The sequence below is a fragment of the Pristiophorus japonicus genome, chromosome 13 (genome assembly GCF_044704955.1).
Source record: "Pristiophorus japonicus isolate sPriJap1 chromosome 13, sPriJap1.hap1, whole genome shotgun sequence".
Lineage (NCBI taxonomy): Eukaryota > Metazoa > Chordata > Chondrichthyes > Pristiophoridae > Pristiophorus > Pristiophorus japonicus.
Window position 1 is genome coordinate 163,143,683 of NC_091989.1, and position 22,968 is coordinate 163,166,650.

Consider the following 22,968-nt stretch of genomic DNA (forward strand, 5'->3'; position numbering starts at 1 on the left):
TGATTGGTGGAAGGGATAGGAAGGACCACAATTTCCCTGCAACCACCACCCCAAAAGTAGCCTTCAACTATTTGTGATTCCTTTCTCTGCTACCCCACACCATGCCATCTACCACCTCCCACCTGAAAGGTAAGACGAATAAGACTGAGAAGCCGAAACTGACATAGACAAAAGCATAAAGTGGAGGGAATCAGAACGAAATGGAATAGAAAAACAACATGCATTTATATAGTGCATTTAATGTACAAAAACATCCAAAGGCGGGTTAGAGATGTATTCAGACAAAAATGAATGCCAAGCCAAAGAAGGAGATATTGGGAGAGTTGAGTTGGGTTAAAGGAGGTGGAGAGGCAGATGGGCTTAGGGGGAGAAATGCAGAACATGGGGCCTAGACGGTTGAGGACACTACTATCCGTGGTAGGGTGATGGTGGGATTGGGTTGTGGGGGATGCACAGAAAGTTGGAGTTGGGAATTGAGAGCTGGAGAAAGTTATTGAAACTGGAACGGGGAGACATGACGGGACTTAAGCACAAAGATGCGAATTTTAAACTGGAGGTGGCGGGTGGGGGGGGCAGCGAGACAACCTCCCACCCAAAGGGAAATAAGTGAAAGACAAAGAAAGAAGCAGAAGACAACAGAGAGAGAAGCAAAAAGAGTTAGGGAGAGGGAAGTAGGAGAGGAGAAAGGGAGACAAAAGCAGAAGAGGAGAGACTATGGGCCCAAGTTTCGGCCTCAGTTGCTCCTGATTTTTTGGAGCAACTGGTGTAGAACAGAGTATCTTAGAAATTCAAATTCTCGGCATTTAGTTTGCTCCAGTTCTAGTCAGTTAGAACAGTTTCACTTTGGGACAGAATTTTTTTTTCAAAAGGGGGCGTGTCCGGCCACTTCCGCCTGTTTTCAAAGTTTCGGCAGTGAAAACTTACTCTAAACTAACTTAGAATGGAGTAAGTGAAGATTTTTGTACGCTCGAAAAAACCTTGTCTACACTTTAGAAAATCAGGCGTAGGTTACAAATTAGGCTTAGGGATCGAGGTGGTGGGGGGGGGGGGGGGAAGGGAAGTCATTAAATTCTACAATCAATCCTTAGTTATACTTATACAAATATTATACAAATAAATCCAATCTGAATAAAAATTTATAAGCAAAGAAAAGATTAAATAAACCATGCTCCTACCTGTGTGAAACAGCAGCAGCCTTCGAGCTGCTGTGCTTCAGGCAGGCCTTCCATGTTGGAGACAGGCAGGGGTGTGACGTCAGTGTCTCGACGGCAGCCCCAACAGCGGCAGCAAGCAGCCTTCGAGCTGAGCTGCTGTGCTGCAGGCAGGCCTTCATTCTGTTAGTGGCTGGCCGGCAGCCGAAGGATCAACAGCGGACGCACGCAGCTTTTCAAGGGGGCTGAGGCCATTCGGCCATGGGATAGGAGCGGCGTCAGTGGCTGGCCGGCAGCCGAAGGATCAACACCAGAGGCACGCAGCTTTTCAAGGGGGTTGAGGCCATTCGGCCATGGGATAGGAGCGGCGTCAGTGGCTGGCCGGCAGCCGAGTCCTTTTAAAAATGGCCGAGTGCCAATGTTTGTTTGACACTGCGCGCACGCTCCAACGCGCACGTGCAGGGTTGCCGGCACCACGTTGGCTCATTTAAATTGGACCCGCCCCCCCCCCCCCCCCCCCCCCCACTACTTACAGAATCGGCGCGAGTGTTTGGCTCCGCCACCCACTGTGAAGAGCGCGCTGCGCCAAGCATGAGATCGAGCTCCGAGAAGCCGGAGAATATCGAAGTTTTTTTCTCGCGCACTTTTAGGCGCGTAGAACAGGCGTCCAGCTCGGAGGTGCGCCGTTTTCAGCGCGGGCCGAAACTTGGGGCCAATGAAACTGCAACTTGGAAATAAGAGATGGACCATATTTTCTGACTTCCCCTGTGTAGTGCCACAGGAGATTATCTAGAATCTGTAATAAATGCTAACTATTTTTTGTACTGTTCTTTTTTGTTACGTGACTAAACAATAATTGAGCTTTATTCCATTTTTTGTGCTTGAACCTGTGATTCGGCAGGATGTATTTGTAATTTTAAAAATGCTTTATACCAATTAATCATATACTTTCTGTATTTAATTTGTAATGTTTTTTTCTTCCTCATGAGAAACAAAGAAAGGGAGTATGAAGAAATCAAAAAACCTTATTTGAGGATAATCAGGAATGCATTTCAACCCTGCTTGTAGTAGATGTATTGATCTTGTTCGTTTACCACAATAAAAATTGCCTATAGTGATGGAGAATCTCAACTGATAAAATCACATTCAGGAAGCTGGATTTAACCACACACATTACAGTTGTACTTCATATGGTACAGGAAGCCTAATATACGACTGACTGACTGTTGATATTTACACTTTAAATGTTGCCTAGGTACTTTAAATTAAAATGGTTGTTTGTAATTTGATTTTTTTTTTGGCTTTGTAGGTTTGGTGCAGTAGCATGTGGTGTTGGCCTGGAGCTGTATGTTTTCGGCGGAGTTCGTAGTCGTGAAGGTGCCAATGCAGAAGCCAGTGATATGGTGACCTGCAAATCAGAATTTTACCATGATCACTTCAAAAGGTAACACAAAACAAAGAAAGGAAGCAGGCAAGAATAATGTTGGAAAATAAATGATTTTTGATAACAGCCTATGAGTCCTAATGGACTTATTAGCTACAAAAATCAATGAAAACATTGATTTTCTTCTGGCATGTAAACTGAGTATTGGTAATCATTACAAATTTAGTTTTGAGTTGTTGCATTCAAATGAAGAAGACTGATGTGTGCTAAGTCTTTTTTATATGACTGATGTGATTGCAAGAGCAGACAACTGCTGATGCCTGTTGAAGTACAAAGACCAACAACAGTGATTATAAGTTGCGTCACCATATCTGTCAGCCACTTAAAGTTAGAACCTTTTAGAAGTTAATTCCTCCATTTACTGATAATCTGATAAATACAATCCCTAGCTTCAAAGTTATTAGTACAGTTACAAAAATAGTTAAGGTACTTGCATTATGTTGTCTGTTGTCATTTAATAGATGGTTCTTTAAAGAGAACACGTCTTTGTTTTTTTTTAAGTAATTCCCACTGCCTGAAAACCCACATTTTAATAGTGTAGAAGTTGAAATATAAGGTAAAGAAGAAACTTTATAAACGCCCTTCACATCCAATAAATTTATTTTGAAATGCAGTTGTTGGTAGGCAAACACAGCAGCCAATTTGAGCACAGCAGTGTCCTACTGACAAGGAAAATGAGTTGGTTTACCAGTAGCGGTGGTTAAAGGAGGATTACAAGCCAGAACACTGGGAGAACTGTGTTTCCTTTCAAATCATTTGGGGATCTTTTACATCCCCTGAATCAATGGAACAAGTAAGACATCTCATCTGAAGGACAATGCAGCATTCCTTCAGTACTGGATTGGAGTTTCAGCTTGGATTCTGTGCTCCAGTCCTAGGGTGGAGTTTAAAACCCCAATCTTCTGACTGACGGTATTGCTACCAATGGAGCCAGGCTAACACTTACAAGTACCATTTAGCTTTGAGTTGTGCTTCAGTGAGAAAAGAGCATTTTTGCTTCCCATTATTTCATCTTGAGGAAATTCATCTAGTTCCTCCATTCATTTCAATAATAAATATTAGCCACTCTGCAATTATATTTTCGGTCTGTCATGAATAGTGCTGCATAGAAGTTGAATAAACACCCTATTTGGTTAGAGTCAATTATTTGCCCCAGAACAAAAGGACTTCAGCAAAGCTTTTGAGCATTTGTAGATCTTATAGTTTTTGTATTGTATCTATAACTTCCTGGCCCTTACTGCATGCTTTCAGTTTTATTCGGTTACTACCTAAATCTTGGGCATTAAGTCTTCAGGTGTTTCCTCACATGGGAATGGAGTTTGGCATGTATCTGCCTAAATGCTACTCTTGTATCTCTTGAAAAAAGTATTCAGTAAAGTATGCGGTGATGGTCATATTTTAAACGAGGGATAGCAGCTGGCTGGGATTGGATTTCAAGAGTTTAACAACACTACTGAGGTTATATTGAGGTCACCATATTTTTTCCTCTTTTAATCCTTTGTTTAAGAAAAGAAAACTTTAAAGCTTGGACCAGGAGTGTAATTCATCTTACAAAAAGCAAATGTTTCACTAGAAGCATTGCAGCCTGTGGAGAGATGTGATCGTGGCGCAGGGGAGGCGCGAGTTCAGTGCCAGGGACCTAGGGGCAGCATGGGCCAGCCCACACTGCGATATGTGTGCGCACTAGGTCCGTGCAGCAGAGCAGGTCTCCAGTTGTCTTGGGTAACCCTTGCCACTGGATCAAGACTAGCTCTGTCAACCCCATGTGGTGGCTGTTGTGCAACGGCCACCACACTTTAAAAAAAAAAAAATCCACGTACAGGCACCTTCCACCCTTCAGGATGTAGTTCGGGTTCTTCATTCAAAACACCTGTGAACTCCTTTTTTTTTTTGGCGTGGAAGCAGTCATCCTCGTTTCGAGGAACTGCCTATGATGATAATGCAACCTTTTATTTGATTATGATCCAGAGCAAGTTATTATTTAAATGGAGAAAGATTGCAAAGTGCTGCAGTACAGTGGGACCTGGGGGTACTTATGCATGAAACACAAAAGGATAGTATGCAGGTGCAGCAGGTGATCAGGAAGGCCAATGGAATCTTGGCCTTTATTGCAAAGAGGATGGGGTATAAAAGCAGGGAAGTCTTAGAACAGCTATATCAGGTATTGGTGAGGAAACATCTGGAATACTATGTGCAGTTTTGGTTTCCATATTTACAAAAGGATATACTTGCTTTGGAGGCAGTTCAGAGAAGGTTCACTAGGTTGATTCCGGGGATGAGGGGGTTGATTTATGAGGAAAGGTTGAGTAGGTTGGGCCTCTACTCATTGGAATTCAGAAGAATGAGAGGTGATCTTATCGAAACGTATAAGATGATGAGGGGGCTTGACAAGGTGGATGCAGAGAGGATGTTTCCACTGATGGGGGAGACTAGAACTAGAGGGCATGATCTTAGAATAAGGGGCCGGCCATTTAAAACAGAGATGAGGAGAAATTTCTTCTCTGAGGGTTGTAAATCTGTGGAATTCGCTGCCTCAGAGAGCCGTGGAAGCTGGGACGTTGAATAAATTTAAGACAGAAATAGACAGTTTCTTAAACGATAAGGGGTTATGGGGAGCAGGCGGGAAAGTGGAGCATACATGTTCTACGTATACAAACTAAAAACATTGACACATTCATGAGGTTAGTTTCAAGTATTAATGAATATATCTAAAGTTTTCTTTCAAAGTGAAATGCCATTGGATAGGAATAATGGCCCTGAAATTCAGGTCGGAGGCTTCTTTCGGACGATCGCCTCCGACCCGAGAATTTTTATGAAATTATCTGGTGGTCCCGGAGGTGCCTGCGATTCTGGTGGGGAGGCCTTCTCTTTCTACGCTTCGAAGCGTGCTCTCGTCCTCCAGGTTCGAAATCAGAAGGTGCAGTTACGTATGACTGCTCAACAAATCAGGTACAGTATTCTCATTAATAATAATGAGAACTCCGTATCTACGAGTTCTCACTGCTAATAATGAGGAAAAAAGACCAAACACACTAAACACAACATAAAAAAATAAAAAACAGGCCTCACATAACTTTAATTTCAATTAATTTTAATTAATAAATGTGTTTTAAAAAAAAATATATATATATTTTTCCGATTTTTAAAAAAGTTTTGTAATTAGGGTTTAAAATAAATTTACCTTAGTAAACAAAATTTTTAAACATAATGGGCCCAAGTTTCCACACGATAAAAAACGGGCGCCCCTCTGAGCTGGGCGCCCGTTTTTCGCGCCTAAAACGGCGCCGGGAAAAAAACTCGCGATTCTGGAGCGCCCTGCAGCTCCTTGTCTGTTTGACGCGGCGCCCAGGGGGGCGGAGCCTACACTCGTGCCGATTTTGTAAGTGGGAGGGGGCGGGTACCATTTAAATTCGTTTTTTTCCTGCCGGCAACGCTGCGCGTGCGCATTGGAGCGTTCGCGCACGCGCAGTGTGAAGGAAATATTGCCACTCGGCCATTTTTGTAGTTCTTTGTAGCTGTTTAATTTTTGAAAATTTTTTAATAAAAGCACATTGCCATCAGCACATCAGCACTGAGAAGGCTGCAGGAAGCCTCAGAAAGTTAAGGCAGCCGTTTCCCTCCCCCCTCCCTGCCCACCGTCAGGAACAAACGGCTGCCTCCTCGCCTCCCCCCCCCCCCCCCCCCCCCCGCGGGAACAAACGGCTTTCTCCTCCCCCCGCGGGAACGAACGCCTGCAGCATTCTCCCTGACTGAAGCACTTTCACACAGGTAGGAAGATGGTTTATTTAATCTTTTCTTTGCTTATAAATGTTTATTCAGGTTGGATTTATTTGTATAAGTATAAATAAGGATTTATTATAGAATTTAATGACTTCCCTTCTCCCCCCCCACCTCGTTCTGGACGCCTAATTTGTAACCTGTGCCTGATTTTTTAATGTGTAGACAAGGTTTTTTCAGTTCTACAAAAATCTTCACTTGCTCCATTCTAAGTTAGTTTGGAGTACGTTTTCACTGTGGAAACTTTGAAATCAGGCGTCAGTGGCCGGACACGCCCCCTTTTGAAGAAAAAATTCTGTTCCAAAGTGGAACTGTTCTACCTGACTAGAACTGCAGAAAAAAAAATGTGGAGAATTGCGATTTCTAAGATAGTCCGTTCTCCACCAGTTGCTCCAAAAAAAAAAAAAAATCAGGCACAAATCATGTGGAAACTTGGGCCCAATGTGTTTTAAAATTTTATTTTTTATGTTTTAAAACTTATGCTGGTTACCAGGTGCAAGAATTTTAAGGACATTCACTGGGTAAGAGATGGGCAAATTGCGCAATCTTGCCCATGCGAATGTCCTTACTGCCGAGATGCGTGCGATCTGTCAAGCCAGAACTTGACAAATTGGAAAAGCCGTTTTTTGGCGCATGCACATCGTGCGGCGAAAACAAGCTTTTGCGATGCCTTCCCGGGTCCGTACAGACCTGGGGAGGCCAGAATTTCAGGTCGAGTAATTGAAAGCATTGCCTGTAACCTTTACTTGAGTTTGAGGCACTTCTTCCATTTCACTTCCTCCTTTAGGCTTATTCCTGTTGTTTGAGTTGCTAATGTACACTTGTCCCAATCTTGCTATTCAAATATCCCTCGATTTCTAAACATGATGTTACAACAATTGTTTTTTTTTAAACAAAGTATATGTTCTACATTTATTTGCTGTAAAGAAATAACTCACTTTAACATGTCCCTCAAATGGACCCAAAACACTTCATATATTGTGAATTACATGCAGTCACTTGTGTAGGCAAATTTGGTAGGTTTTCACAAGTACCAATAATGTGAATGATCAGTTAATCTGTTTTTGTGGTGGTATTTGTTGGATGCTTATACAACTTGCTACTCTTCTCCAAGTAGACCCATGGGATCTTTAACACCCAGCTGAACAGGCAGACAGATGGGTTTAATGTCTCATCTAAAGGATGGTACTGCCAGTAGTGCAGCACTTCCTCAGTATTGCACTGAAATGCCAGCCTAGATTATGTGCTCAGGTTCTGGAGTGGGGATTGAAAGCATTTGGACTCAGGTGAAAGTGCTACCAACTGAGACATAGTGATGTGTTCAAACCAAAATCGACAAAATTATTGGCACAAAAAGCTCATGTTACAGTGTGTCACAATGAAATGAAATGTTACAACCATTGGCTATCATTTGTTCTGTACACATCAAGATCTTATAATATGTAAACAGCTAGCATCATCCTCAGAACATTTTGTATTTTATTTTACTGGTTGAATTTACAATCATAATTGGATTACTCACGGTGGAAAAAATAGAATATTTTAGAAGAGTATTTTTTTAATGGTGAGAGATTGGGAAATGTTGGTGTTCAGAGGGACCTGGGTGTCCCCGTACACGAATCACTGGAAGTTAACATGCAGGTACAGCAAGCAATTAAGAAAGCAAATGGTATGTTGGCCTTTACGACAAGCGGTCTTGAGTATAAGAGTAAAGACATCTTACTGCAGTTATATAGGGCCCTGGTGAGACCACACCTGGAATATTGTGTACAGTTTTGATCTCCTTACCTAAGAACATAAATAGTTGTGGGAGTAGGCCATACAGCCCCTCGAGCCTGCTCCGCCATTCAATAAGATCATGGCTGACCTGATCATGGACTAAACTCCACTTCCCTGCCCGCAGCCCATAACCCCTTATCGTTTAAGAAACTATCTATTTCTGTCTTAAATTCATTCACTGTCCCAGCTTCCACAGCTCTCCGATGCAGCAAATTCCACAGATTTACAACCCTCTGAGAAGAAAACATTTTTCCTCATCTCAGTTTTAAATGGGCGGCCCCTTATTCTAAGATTATGCCCCCTAGTTCTAATCTTCCCCCATCAGTGGAAATATTCTCTCTGCATCCACCTTGTCGAACCCCCTCGTAATCTTATACGTTTCGATAAGATCACCTCTCTCTTTTGAATTCCAATGAGTAGAGGCCCAACCTACTCAACCTTTCCTCTTGTCAACCCCCTCATCCCTGGACTCAACCGAGTGAACCTTCTCTGAACTGTCTCCAAAGCAAGTATATTCTTTCGTAAATATGGAAACCAAAACTGCACGCAGTATTCCAGGTGTGGCCTCACCAATACCCTGTATAACTGTAGCAAGACTTCCCTACTTTTATACTCCATCCCCTTTGCAATAAAGGCCAAGATTCCATTGGCCTTCCTGATCACTTGCTGTACCTGCATACTATCCTTTTGTGTTTCATACACAGGTACTCCCAGGTCCCGCTGTACTGCAGCACTTTGCAATCTTTCTCCATTTAAATAATAATTTGCTCTTTGATTTTTTTTCTGCCAAAGTGCATGACCTCACACTTTCCAACATTATACTCCATGTGTCAAATTTTTGCCCACTCACTTAGCCTGTCCATGTCCTTTTGCACATTTTTTGTGTCCTCACACATTGCTTTTCCTCCCATTTTTGTATCGTTAGCAAACTTGGTTACGTTACACTCAGTCCCTTCTTCCAAGTCATTAAATATAGATTGTAAATAGTTGGGGTCCCAGCACTGATCCCTGCGGCACCCCACTAGTTACTGATTGCCAACCAGAGAATGAACCATTTATCCCGACTCTCTGTTTTCTGTTAGTTAGCCAATCCTCTATCCATGCTAATATATTTCCCCCAACCCCGTGAACTTTTATCTTGTGCAGTGACCTTTTATGTGGCGCTTTCTCAAATGCTTTCTGGAAGTCCAAATACACCACATCCACTGGTTCCCCTTTATCCACCCTGTTCGTTACATCCTCAAAGAATTCCAGCAAATTTGTCAAACATGACTTCCCCTTCATAAATCCATGCTAACTCTGCCTGACTGAATTTTGCTTTTCCAAATGTCCTGCTACTGCTTCTTTAGTAATGGACTCCAACATCTTCCCAACCACAGATGTTAGGCTAACAAGTCTATAGTTTCTTTCTTTTTCTCTGCCTCCTTTTTTAAATAGGGGTGTTACATTTGCAGTTTTCCAATCTGCTGGGACCTCCCCAGAATCCAGGGAATTTTGGTAAATTACAACTAATGCATCCACAATCCCTGCCGCTACTTCTCTAAGACCCTAAGATGTAAGCCATCAGGTCCAGGGGATTTATCTGCCTTTAGTCCCATTATCTTACTGAGTGCCATCTCCTTAGTGATTGTGTTAAGTTCCTTCCCCCCACCCCCCATAGCCCCTTGACTATCCACTGTTGGAATATTGTTAGTGTCCTCTACCGTAAAGACTGATGCAAAATATTTGTTCAGAGTTTCTGCTATCTCCATGTTCCCCATTACTAATTCCCCGTTCTCGTCCTCTGAGGGACCAACATTTACTTTAGCCACTCTTTTCCTTTTTATATACCTAATAGAAACCTAAGGAAGGATATACTTGCCATAGAGGGGGTGCAACAAAGGTTCACCTGATTGATTCCTGGGATGGGGGGATTGTCCTATGAGGAGAGATTGAGTAAAGTAGGCCTATATTCTCTAGAGTTTAGAAGAATGAGGTGGAGCAATAAGGGAGTGAAGGGTTATGGGGAGTAGGCAGGGAAGTGGAGCTGAGCCCAAGATCAGATCAGTCATGATCTTATTAAATGGCGGAGCAGGCTGGAGGGGCCAAATGGCCTACTCACTCCTACTCCTATTATGTTCTTATCTCATTGAAACATACAAAGTTCTTACAGGGCTTCACAGGGTAGATGCAAGGAGGGTATTTCCCCTGGCTGGAGAGTCTAGAACCAGGGGTCACAGTCTCAGAATAAGGTGTCGGTCATTTAGGACTGAGATGAGGAGACATTTATTTACTCGGATGATGGTGAATCTTTGGAATTCTCTACCCCAGGGGCCTGTGGAGGCTCAATCTTTGAGTATATTCAAGACGGAGATCGATAGATTTTGGATATTAAGGGAATCGAGGGATATGGGGATAGTGCGGGCAGGTGGAGTTGAGGTAGAGGATCAGCCATAATCTCGTTGAAGGGCGGAGCAGGCTCAAGGGGCTAAAAGGCCTACTCCTGCTCCTATTTCTTATGTTACATTTTTTTCTCGTCATTTCTTTTGTGTTTTTTTTAAATCATGATGATCTCAATGGGAGGGGAATAATTTAAGGAGTTACCGGGCTAGATTTTCAAATTGCTGCCTGTGGGTGAAACCTGTGTTGCAGATCAGCTGACCATTATAGAAATCGGCCGATTTTCATTCTTAGTGACTCATTTGCACCCTCTTCATGGCTGTGATGTTCCAAAAACAAGTTGCCTAAAACGGGACTCGATTCGAACAATGGCCTAACTGATGATTTGCATAGGTTTAGCATTACCTCTTTGCAGTTGTACTTTATGCCTCATTTACAAAATCTAGGATCCCAAATGCTTTTTACAGCTTTGTCAACTTGTCCTTCCACTTTTAAGGTTTTATGTATCTGAAGCTTAAGTGTCTCTGCTCCTTGACTTTATTTTTTTTAATGTTTTAGTGTATATCATGTTTGACAAATTTGCTGGAGTTCTTTGAGGATGTAACAAGCAGGGTGGATAAGAGGGAATCAGTGGATGTGGTGTATTTGGATTTCCAGAAGGCATTCGATAAGGTGCCACATAAAAGGTTCCTGCACAAGATGAAAGTTCACGCGGTTGGGGGTAATATATAAGCTTGGCTCCACGATCACACGCCCCGACCTCGCCGCTCCGGCTGTACCTGCCCACACTCCAATCAGCGACCTGGATTATGGTGATGTGACGTATGGAGAGACGTGATCAGGGCCCAGGAGAGGTGTGAGTTCGGGGCCCAGCAGAGGCAAGGGCCCTGGGGCAGCCTGCAATATGTGTGCACACTAGGTCCGTGTAGCAGAGCTGGTCTTGGTTAATTCTTACCACTGGACCAAGACCTAGCTCTGTCAAGCCCATGTGGTACCACACGTTAAAAAAAATTCACACACCGGTGGTATCTTCCACGTTTTAACATGTAGTTCGGGACCGGGAATATCAGGTCCATCATTGAAACACCTGTGAACTCATCCCTTTTTGGTGTGGAAGCAAGTCATCATCGAGACGAGGGACCACCTAAGAGAGATTAGCATGGATTAGAGGATTGGCTAACTAACAGAAAACAGAGTCGAGATAAGTCATTTTCCGGTTGGAAAACAGTAACTAGTGGGGTGCCACAGGGACAGGTGCTTGGGCCTCAACAATTCAAATCTATATTAATTATTTGGATGAAGGGACCGAGTGTAATGTAGCCAAGGGCGGGAAAGCAAATTGTGAGGAATACACAAAGATCTGCAAAGGGATATTGACAGGCTAAGAGAGTGGCCAAAAATTTGGCAGATGGAGTATAATGTTTGAAAATGTGAGGTTATCCATTTTGGCAGAAAAATTAACAAGGCAAATTATAATTTAAATGGAGAAAAATTACAAAATGCTGCAGTACAGAGGGACATGAGGGTCCTTGTGCATGAAACACAAAAAGTTAATATGCGCGTACAGCAAGTAATCAGGAAAGCAAATGGAGTTATGGCTTTTATTGCAAGGGGGATGGAGTATAAAAGCAAAGAAGTCCTGCTATAACTGTACAGGGTATTGGTGAGACCACACCTAGAGTACTGCGTACAGTTTTGGTCTCCTTATTTAAGGAGGGATATATTTGCATTGGAGGCAGTTCAGAGAAGGTTCACTTGGTTGATTCCTGAGTTGAAGGGGTTGATTTATGAAGAAAGGTTGGGCTTGCAGTCATTGGAGTTCAGAAGTATAAGAGGTGATCTTATTGAGACATTTAAGATAATGAGGGGGCTCGACAAGGTAGATGCAGAGAGGATGTTACCACTCATGGGGGAATCTAGAACTAGGGGGCATAGTGTTAGAATAAGGGGTCGCCCATTTAAAACTGAGGTGAGGAGGAATTTCTTCTGAGGGTTGTAAATCTGTGGAATTCTCTGCCCCAGAGAGCTGTGGAGGCTGGATCATTGAATATATTTAAGGCGGTGATAGGCAGATGTTTGAGCGATAAGGGAGTAAAGGGAGCGGGCAGGGAAGTGGAGCTGAGCCTATGATCAGATCAGCCATGATCTTATTGAATGGCGGAGCAGGCTCGAGGTTGCCAAATGACCTACTCCTGCACCTATTTCTTATGTTCGCTCCTGCTTCATCCTCCCAAATCGAACCCCTCCCATTTCACCCCATTAAATTTCATCCCGGATCTATTGGCCTCATCATTTAACAATCTACCTCCTGAAGTTGCTTCACAGATTACCATGGTCACAATTTTTATGTTGTCTACAAAGTTTGATATTGTGCCCTCTATACCCAAGTTCAGATCTATATAAAAAAGTATATAATATAAAAGGGACAGCATGGATATGAAATTGGCTAAGTGACGGGAAACAGAGTAGTGGGGAATGGTTGTTTTTTGGACGGGAGGAAGGTATACAGTGGTGTTCTTCAGGGGTCAGTTCTCGGACCACTGCTTTTCTTGATGACTATCAATGACTTGGATGTGGGTGTACAGGGCACAATTTTAAAATTTGCAGATGACACAAAACTTGGAAGTATAGTGAACAGTGAGGAGGATAGTGATAGACTTCAAGAGGACATAGACAGGCTGGTGGAATGGGCGGATATGTGCTAGATGAAATTTAACACACAAAAGTGAAAATTATACATTTTGATAGGAAGAACGAGGAGAAGCAACATAAACTAAAGGGTACAATTCTAAAGGGTGTGCATGAACTGGGAGACCTAGGGGTATATGTACACAAATTGTTGAAGGTGGCAGGGCAGGTTGAGATAGCGGTTTAAAAAGTTTACGAGATTCTGGGCCTCAAATAGAGGCATAGAGTACGGGAAGGAAGGAAGTAGTGGTGTACGGTTGTTTTTTGGACTGGAGGAAGGTATACAGTGATGTTCCCCAGGGGTCGGTTGTCGGACCGTTATGATGAACCTTTATAAAATACTGATTTGGCCTGGACTGGAGTATTGTGTCAAATTGAGGGCATCGCACTTTCGGACGGTTGTGAAGGCATTAGAGAGGATGCAGAAAAGATTTACAATAATGGTTCCAGGGATGAGGGACTTCAATTACATGGATAGACTGGAGAAGCTGGGGTTGTTCTCCTTCGAACGGAGAAGGTTGAGAGGAGATTTGATAGAGGTGTTCAAAATCATGAGGTTTCGAGACAAAGTAGATAGAGAGAAATTGTTCTTGTAGGTGGAAGGCTCGAGAACCAGATGACATAGATTTAAGGTGATTGGCAAAAGAACCAAAGGCGACAGGAGGAAAAACTTTTTTACGCAGTGCGTGATTAGGATTTGGAATGCACTGCCTGAAAGACTGGTGGAGGCAGAATCAATTGTGGCTTTCGGAAGGGAATTGAATATGTACCAGAAGGGAATTGAATAAGTACCTGAAGGAAAAACATTTGCAAAGGCTACGGGGAACGTGCGGGGGAGTGGGACTAGCTGAATGCTGTTGCAGAGAGCCGGCATGGGCTCGATGGGCCGAATGGCCTCCTTCTGTACTGTAACTATTCTATGATTCTGTGAGGAGCAGTTGCACAACCGTGTGATCCCTGAGGGGCACCACTACTCAGTCTGAAAACATCCATTACTTACTACTGTCTGTTTTTTCTCCTTTAATCAAAGTCCTATCCATGTTGCCACATTTTATACCATGCAGTCTAATTTTCCAGGCAGCATCCATGATGTGCACATCTTGCGTGAGAGCACTGTCTCTGACCTGTTTAAGAGTCAGCCACAAGGTCACGGTTGGATGCTGGGGGATAAAGGATATGGCCTTAGCAGCTGGCTCATGAACTCCCTACATAAGCCCTAGATGGAAGCCGAGAAGCGCTACAACGAAAGTCATATAGTCACACGCAATATCGTCGAAAAGACAATTAATGTGCTTAAGCAACGCTTCAGATGCCTGGACCACTCGGAAAGCAACTTAAAATACCACCCCGAACAAATCGCTGAGTTCATTGTGATGTGCTCCATGTTGCATAACTTCACTATCAGGAGGGGACAGAAATTGCCAGATAGGATTGCCGGTCCACCTCAGGAGAGAGGGGAGGACGAGGTGGAGTTGGAGGAGGACGAGGACAATCAGGCTGGCGTTGAAGCCATGGTCCCACCCCACCCTAGACCACAGGAAAAGCTCCGTGCTAGTTATGCAGCTGCAAGACTGTTGCGTCAGCAGCTCATAAATGACAGTTATAGTTGCATTACGTTACTTTTCATCTTTGCCTGGCCTGGCCATTGTTAGCAACCCTTGTATTGATGTTTAACCTTTCTTTTTGGAAATCACTGCACTGTTAGGTTAAATAAAAATATTTAATAATTACATTTAAAAACATTTTAAACAAACTAAAGTGAAAAAAAATAAACATATACATGAATATAAGCACCTATCTCCCCCACCCCCAACAGTGATTTTTTTTTAACAATTTTTCAACAACAAATATAATCTAACATGACCCAAACGCCCACCCACACACCCACCACAATACAAAAACAAGAATAATGCCCCCCCCCCCACCTGCAGCCACGCTTTGCTTTGTCTCTACCCCGTCCCCGTCCCCCCTTTCTCACTTACACCCCCCACCCCCCTTCGACCCGCATTCACACCAAGCTGTCTTGCAACAGGGCACCTCAAGTGCTGCTGTGTGGTGGCTGACGGTGGCAGAGTCACAATGGAAGCTGGAGGAGACGTTTCCGAAGAAACATCTTCCGAGTCAGAAGCAACTGCTTCCTCCTGACTCGCATCTGTCGACATGGGCGGCACGGCACCTTGGGATGCAGTGCCGTATCCCGAGACCACCACCTGCTGCATGGCATTGACGGAATTGACCATTCTTTGCATTGCCGCAACCATCTGCGCATTCGCGCAGTCAGTGCGGTCACTCCACCCATTGCCTGGAGGAGCTCTTGACCAATGTCAATGCTCATCCTTGACAGTTCAGCCATGTCCCAGCTGACATCTGCCTGTCGTTGAACAATCCTACCTTGCCGAACCAACCTCCGCAGGGTCGGCGTAGGCATTGAACCACTCGGAGTGCCCTGGCTGCAAGGGGCTTAGCCCCGCTGCTTCCTCAGTGGAAGAAGACGGGGCCACAGGGACATTGGAGCAGCCTGCTTGAGGCTCATCATCTGCGTCCTCGTTGGTCAACAAGACCTGAACAAGGAGTGGTGAATCTCTTGATGCCTCAACGCTTCCTGATTGCTCCTTGGGAGCCTGGGGACCTAGAAAAGATAAATGAGGTTAGAAAGGGAGGCCAGGGTGACATGAGAATGCTTACGCTACTCCACGCAGTGCTGTACGTGGAGCAACACTACTGCTATAAATATCATTGACAGACGTCACATATAATTAACATCATAATGGTACAGAGTCTGCATGGCATTACAATGATATTTCATGATCCCATCATTAATTACATAACATTACATCAATCATATTCTACTGAAATGGCATTAAATTACTTTAAATCACCAATGGTTTATACATTATTCACATGGCGCAACAATGGGTTCAGCACCACCACTAATGCCAAGGCCTGCTCCTCCAAGTCTGTGAGCTGGCACAGTCCTGCAGGTCTGCCTCGGCTCGGCTCTCTTTTTGGAAATCTTCCTCAGCTTATGCAGCTCTTTACAAATTGCCTAGGTACTATTACAGATATTACTAGATTCTATTACTATTACAAAACACACAGATAATCCACAATTAGTCATCATCCATGCTATTCATCGTTAACGTTAAATGCTAATACGCTTTGTATGCAATTGAATGCATGGTTATATCTACGGTCAGAGAATAAATTTAATAAGATCGTAGTTAGAAACTAATGCATGACACCAAGATTACCAGCTTAATTACAATCCGGCAGATCTACATTTTAATTAATGAGTCATTGCATCATTACAATTATTAATTTAATACTTATTCTTCCAGAACCAACCGGGTCGTTCCAGGTCTTGCGGCACTGGTTTGGCTCACGGACATCATGGATCGCCGATGAAACTACCTCGGCGATCTCCGCCCATATCCTCTGGTATACGCAGGGGGGGTTAATTGGTCCCAACCTGGGACCAGGGCGGCATTAGCTTCCTCCGAAAACCTCTTTGCTCTCCTCCTCCCACCCATCTCTGCCACATCACTCCCCTCACCCACCTCCGCCACCTCACCAACATCACTCACTCCCGACTCCACGTAATCCATTTGAATTTTTATTATCTGCTTTTCAATCAACTGCTTTCTCTCCTCTCTCTCTCTCTCTCTCAAGTGATCTGAGCATGCGCAGATGACCCCTAACCTCACGAATTGCGGGAAAAGTTAATTCACCTAAAAAAAAAAAGCCATGCATGCTCAGAACGGCCGTTGCTATGGATGCCGGCTTTGCACGACGGAATACATCGCTACAGCTATCGCCCAAATTAAAGAAGCGAAATTAGTGGTTTTTAAAATGGGCGATATTCCGGCGATCCTGAAAAATAATAAAACCACTAATGTGGGGACAATCGCCCATTTTGCGACAATATCGATGTAAATGGAAAGTCTGGCCCATAGTTTCTTGGTTTATTGCTTTCTGAACAGTGGCTTTACATTAGCAACCCTCCTGTCCTCTGGTACAACTTACATATCCAATGATTTTTGAAAGATTGTGATCAAAACTTGTGCTTTTTCTATGACTTTCTTCACTGGTTTAGGATGCATGAAAAATAAATTCCAGAATGTGACCCTACCCTAAATTTTAGTTAGATTTCCAGAATTAAGTTAGCGCCCAACCCAACTGTCAAGGTTTACATAACTTGTCAAGTAGGCAGATGATGCAGTCATTAAATGATTGCTGGAAAGTGGGATTCGACTGGATAGTTCTTGGTAGGCCGGTGCGGACACAGTGGCCCGAAATGGCCTCCTTCCGTGCTGTAGATTTCTATGATTCTGGAGTGCATTTCACCATCAGCTACAGCTCTGGACCAGCAATTATGAGCTGAGTCTATATGGAAAGAAGAGTTCTTGGGGGGGTTAGACTTTCCACTATGGTCAAAAATGGGTGATATTTCCGGCCTTAGTGCTTTTTTTTATTCTTTATGATCGCTGGAATATCGCCCATTTTAAAAACCACTAGTTTTGCCTTTTTAATTTGGGCGACAGCCTTAGCGATGTGAAATGTGCCTTAGCGATGTATTCAGTCATGCAAGGCTGGCGTCCATAGTAACGGCCGTTCTGCACATGTACGTTTTTTTTCCAGGCAAAGAACTTTTCCCATGGGGGTTGACAGAGAAAACAAGGGACCTGGTCCCCATCAATAACATAATAGAACCTTTTATTCTAGCCCCTGTTGCTTTATAAAATAAAATCTATCAGCCAACTGAGGTGAACTCCATTTCCTTCCTCATGGGATGACATACTCTAGTTCTGCTTCTACTTGTACTATGGACCAGAGGGGGGAAAAATCCATGATTAATATTAATCCTGACATTACAGCAATGTACTTGTATGTAACTTTTCTCTTTTTGTCTCTCATCTCTATTCTGCAGCATGTGATTAGTCATCAATACTGGTTGAGAAATTACTGGCCCCGTCACTATTACTCATAAGAACATAAGAATTAGGAACAGGAGTAGGCCATCTAGCCCCTCGAGCCTGCTCCGCCATTCAAAAAGATCATGGCTGATCTGGCCGTGGACTCAGCTCCACTTATCCGCCCGCTCCCCATATTAATTCCCTTATTGGTTAAAAATCTATCTATCTGTGACTTGAATACATTCAATGAGCTAGCCTCAACTGCTTCCTTGGGCAGAGAATTCCACAGATTCACAACCCTCTGGGAGAAGAAATTCCTTCTCAACTCGGTTTTAAATTGGCTCCCCTGTATTTTGAGGCTGTGCCCCCTAGTTCTAGTCTCCCCAACCAGTGGAAACAACCTCTCTGCCTCTATCTTGTCGATCCCTTTCATGATTTTAAATGTTTCTATAAGATCACCCCTCATCCTTCTGAACTCCAACGAGTAAAGACCCAGTCTACTCAATCTATCATCATAAGGTAACCCCCTCATCTCCGGAATTAGCCTAGTGAATCGTCTCTGTACCCCCTCCAAAGCCAGTATATCCTTCCTTAAGTAAGGCGACCAAAACTGCACGCAGTATTCCAGGTGCGGCCTCACCAATACCCTATACAGTTGCAGAAGGACCTCCCTACTTTTGTACTCCATCCCTCTCGCAATGAAGGCCAACATTCCATTCACCTTCCTGATTACCTGCTGCACCTGCAAACTAACTTTTTGGGATTCATGCACAAGGACCCCCAGGTCCCTCTGCACCGCAGCATGTTGTAATTTCTCCCCATTCAAATAGTATTCCTTTTTTTGTTTTTTCCAAGGTGGATGACCTCATACTTTCCGACATTGTATTCCATCTGCCAAACCTTAGCCCATTTGCTTAACCTATCTAAATCTCTTTTCAGCCTCTCTCTGTCCTCTACACAACCCGCTTTCCCACTAATCTTTGTGTCATCTGCAAATGTTGTTACACTACACTCTGTCCCCTCTTCCAGGTCATCTATGTATATTGTAAACAGTTGTGGTCCCAGCACCGATCCCTGTGGCACACCACTAACCACCGATTTGCAACCCGAAAAGGACCCATTTATCCCGACTCTCTGCTTTCTGTTAGCCAGCCAATTCTCTATCTATGCTAATACATTTCCACTGACCCCGCATACCTTTATCTTCTGCAGTAACCTTTTGTGTGGCACCTTATCGAATGCCTTTTGGAAATCTAAATACATCACATCCATCGGTACACCTCTATCCACCATGCTCGTTATATCCTCAAAGAATTCCAGTAAATTAGTTAAACGTGATTTCCCCTTCATGAATCCATGTTGCGTCTGCTTGATTGCACTATTCCTATCTAGATGTCCCGCTATTTCTTCCTTAATGATAGTTTCAAGCATTTTCCCCACTACAGATGTTAAACTAACCGGCCTATAGTTACCTGCCTTTTGTCTGCCCCCTTTTTTAAACAGAGGCGTTACATTAGCTGCTTTCCAATCCGTTGGTACCTCCCCAGAGTCAAGAGAATTTTGGTAGATTATAACGAATGCATCTGCTATAACTTCCGCCATCTCTTTTAATACCCTGGGATGCATTTCATCAGGACCTATAAATGCCCTTAATTTTCCTCAACAAATACAAATGTGATTAGATGGTTGGCAAGAGTCAAAAAGGCCCTTAAAATCACTCACAAATTGATTCTCTTGACAGCCTTTTACTACAGATCTTCCTCATAGTGCCGAGTTATTGCAGCTTTTCTTCAGTGTATTTTTGTGCCGGCGATAATTTGGGCAAATTGTCAACGAAATGCCGAAAGTAGCGCTCAACGATAATCTGGGCCATAATCTGGTGACAGTTTCCATTATAAGCACTATTCTTGGCCTTGCACGAGGATGACGTCATTTTTTTTGTAATGTAGGCCGGGCGATGCAGCTCAGTCATGTGTGCCGAAAGTTGGGCTGGCGATCAATGGGCTATAATTGGGTGCTAGTTTCCACTTTTCAGCAAGTATGGGTGATAGCCTGCATCTCAGCTCTTACATGGGCGATGATGTGCCAAAAGTCTAGCCCCTTATGATGTGGTTATGTTGCAGAATCACTGAGAAACTGTTCTTTAATAATACCTCAGTATCTTGCTGCTGTGGAAAACATTATGTTCCAGACAGAACAGGGAAAAAAGCAACCACGTCTTAAAGTTTAATTGTTTTAGTCCCTGATTTGCTGCTGTTTCTATGGGGAAAGTGCGTTGGAGCGTGTGCGTTGGAGCGTTCGCGTATGCTCAGTGTGAAAAAAACATGAGCACTCTGCCATTTTTGTAGTTATTTGTAGCTGTTTAATTTTTGAACATTTTTTTAATAAAAGCACATTGCCATCAGCGCTTGCAGCCTTCTCACTGTCTCCTCCTCCCCCCCCCCCCCCCAGCGGGAAGAATGGGCGCCTCCTACCCCCCCCCCCCCCCCCCGCGGGAAGAACGGGCGCCTCCTACCCCCCCGCGGGAAAGAACAGGCCCCCCCCCCGCGGGAAAGAACGGGCGCCTCCTCTCCCCTCCCCCCCCCCCCCCCCCCGCGGGAAAGAACGGGCGCCTCCTCTCCCCTCCCCCGCGGGAAAGAACGGGCGCCTCCTCTCCCCTCCCCCTTTCCCCCCCCCCCCCCCCCCGCGGGCAGAACGGGCGCCTCAGGCTGACTGCAGAATTCTCCGTGCCTGAAGCACTTTCACACAGGTAGGAAGATGGTTTATTTAATCTTTTCTTATAAATGTTTATTCAGGTTGAATTTCTTTGTATAATATTTGTAGAAGTATAAATAAGGATTTATTGTAGAATTTAATGACTTCCCTTCCCCCTCCCCCCCCCCCCCACCTCGTTCTGGACGCCTAATTTGTAACCTGCACCTGATTTTTTAATGTGTAGAACAGGTTTTTACAGTTCTACAAAAATCTTCACTTGCTCCATTCTACTTTAGTTTGGAGTACGTTTTCACTGTGGAAACTTTCAAATCAGGCGTCAGTGGCCGGACACGACCCCTTTTGAAGAAAAATTCTGTTCCAAAGTAGAACTGTTCTACCTGACTAGAACTGCAGAAAAAAAAATGTGGAGAATTGCGATTTCTAAGATAGTCCGTTCTCCACCAGTTGCTCCTAAAAAATCAGGCGCAAATCATGTGGAAACTTGGGCCCATAGAGTGTAATTCAATCGGGCCGTATGGATGACAGTTATAAATTACTGAGTGTCACACTTGTGGTGAATTATGTAATCCAAATTTCTGGACTAGGTTACAGTCTTGAAATTTATTATTAGCTATCCATTATTGTCAGCAGTAGAACCTCACTGTGAAGTAATGCAGATTGAGATGTGTTTGGTAAGGTGGGAACTTGGTAAATGTAAGAGTTGCAAAATAGGACCTCATTCTGACAAAACTTTGCATTTTACTGAAAACCTCCTGCCTTGGTGAGTCATCTCTTGTAGACAAAGCTCTCTTATATTTGCTATGATGTTGTGCCAGTATTGTCGCTATGATCAGCTGTTTGAAATTTGCAGGGCTGGTGGTTCAGTTTTTAGCGCTAATCCCTCATTGACAGTTAAATAGAGAATTTTAAACACTAACACAGAAAATCTGACTATTGCCTCACCAAAGTGAATATGGACATTAATAGTCAGTCTGTTGCAGTTGGGAACAGTTTCTCCAGTTTTTGCATTAAATCAGATGTCAGTGGTTAGATATGATTTAAAGTTTTCAGCAAAAAATTTCTTGATTTTCACCTGTCACACAAGCCCTTGTGTTTTTCAGATGATTGCGCAACTTTCGGAATGAGCACTTCTAAGTATCCTAAGTATCCAATCCAGCCACCTAAATACATTTAGGTTTCATTTTAACCTAAATATTTTGATCCCTGCCCAATTTTGTGTCTTTGTGTCTAATATGATTGTTGCGTTGGATATTTTCTGCCTTTGCAGTCATTATTTTATGATGTTGCGACGGCTCAAAGAATTGCTGTTTTGGTGTCGAATGCACATCAAGTCTGGTCAATGAACTTCTCCTGTAAATGTGTGAAGGACAGAGTGAGCCTTTGGGGAGAAAAAAAGTGCAGTTTATTTTACAATGAAACATTTAGTGACTGTTCTTATGCATAAAGTTAAGAAATATGCTTAAAATGTCTAGTGATTGCCATAACACAAATAGATGTTATGAAAGTTAGCACTGGCAATTGGTTATCAAAGATTTAGCAGAAACCTTCTGTCATGATATGCAAGTGTCTGCCAAAAACAATTAAAATGAGCTGAATTTACTCCTGCAGCAATTGATTCACTATAGAGAGTGAGAGCAAATAGGTGTGTCTTTTTTTTATTCATTCAAGGGATGTGGGTGTTGCTGGCAAGGCCAGCATTTATTGCCCGTCCCTAATTGCCCTTTAGAAGGTGATGGTGAGCCACCTTCTCGAACCACTGTAGTCTGTGATGAAGGTACTATCACAGTGCTGTTAGGGAGTGAGTTCCAGGATCTTGACCCAGCAACGATGAAGGAACGACTTTCTATTTGCAAGTCTGGATGGTGTGTGACTTTGAGAGGAACTTGGAGGTGGTGGTGTCCCCTTGCTGCTGCTGCCCATGATGTTCGCTGATGATTGCACAGTGTTCAGTTTCATTCATAACTCCTCAGACAATGAAGCAGTCCATGCCTGTATACAGCAAGACCTGGACGACATTCAGGCTTGGGCTGATAAGTGGCAAGTAAAATTCGCACCACACAAGTGCAAAGACTATCTCCAACAAGAGAGCATCGAACCACCACCCTTTGCCATTTAACGGCAT

At 43.6% G+C, this 22,968-nt stretch overlaps 1 protein-coding gene across 3 annotated transcripts in view; it reads left to right on the forward strand.

Annotated features, from left to right (window-relative positions):
• gan (gigaxonin) overlaps positions 1–22,968 on the forward strand; it is a 135,016-nt gene that overhangs the window by 73,802 nt on the left and 38,246 nt on the right. For all 3 annotated transcript variants that reach the window (XM_070897006.1, XM_070897007.1, XM_070897008.1), the window contains exon 9: positions 2,461–2,595. In XM_070897006.1, coding sequence (XP_070753107.1) covers positions 2,461–2,595 — 135 coding nt within the window. The remainder of the gene's footprint in view (positions 1–2,460; positions 2,596–22,968) is intronic.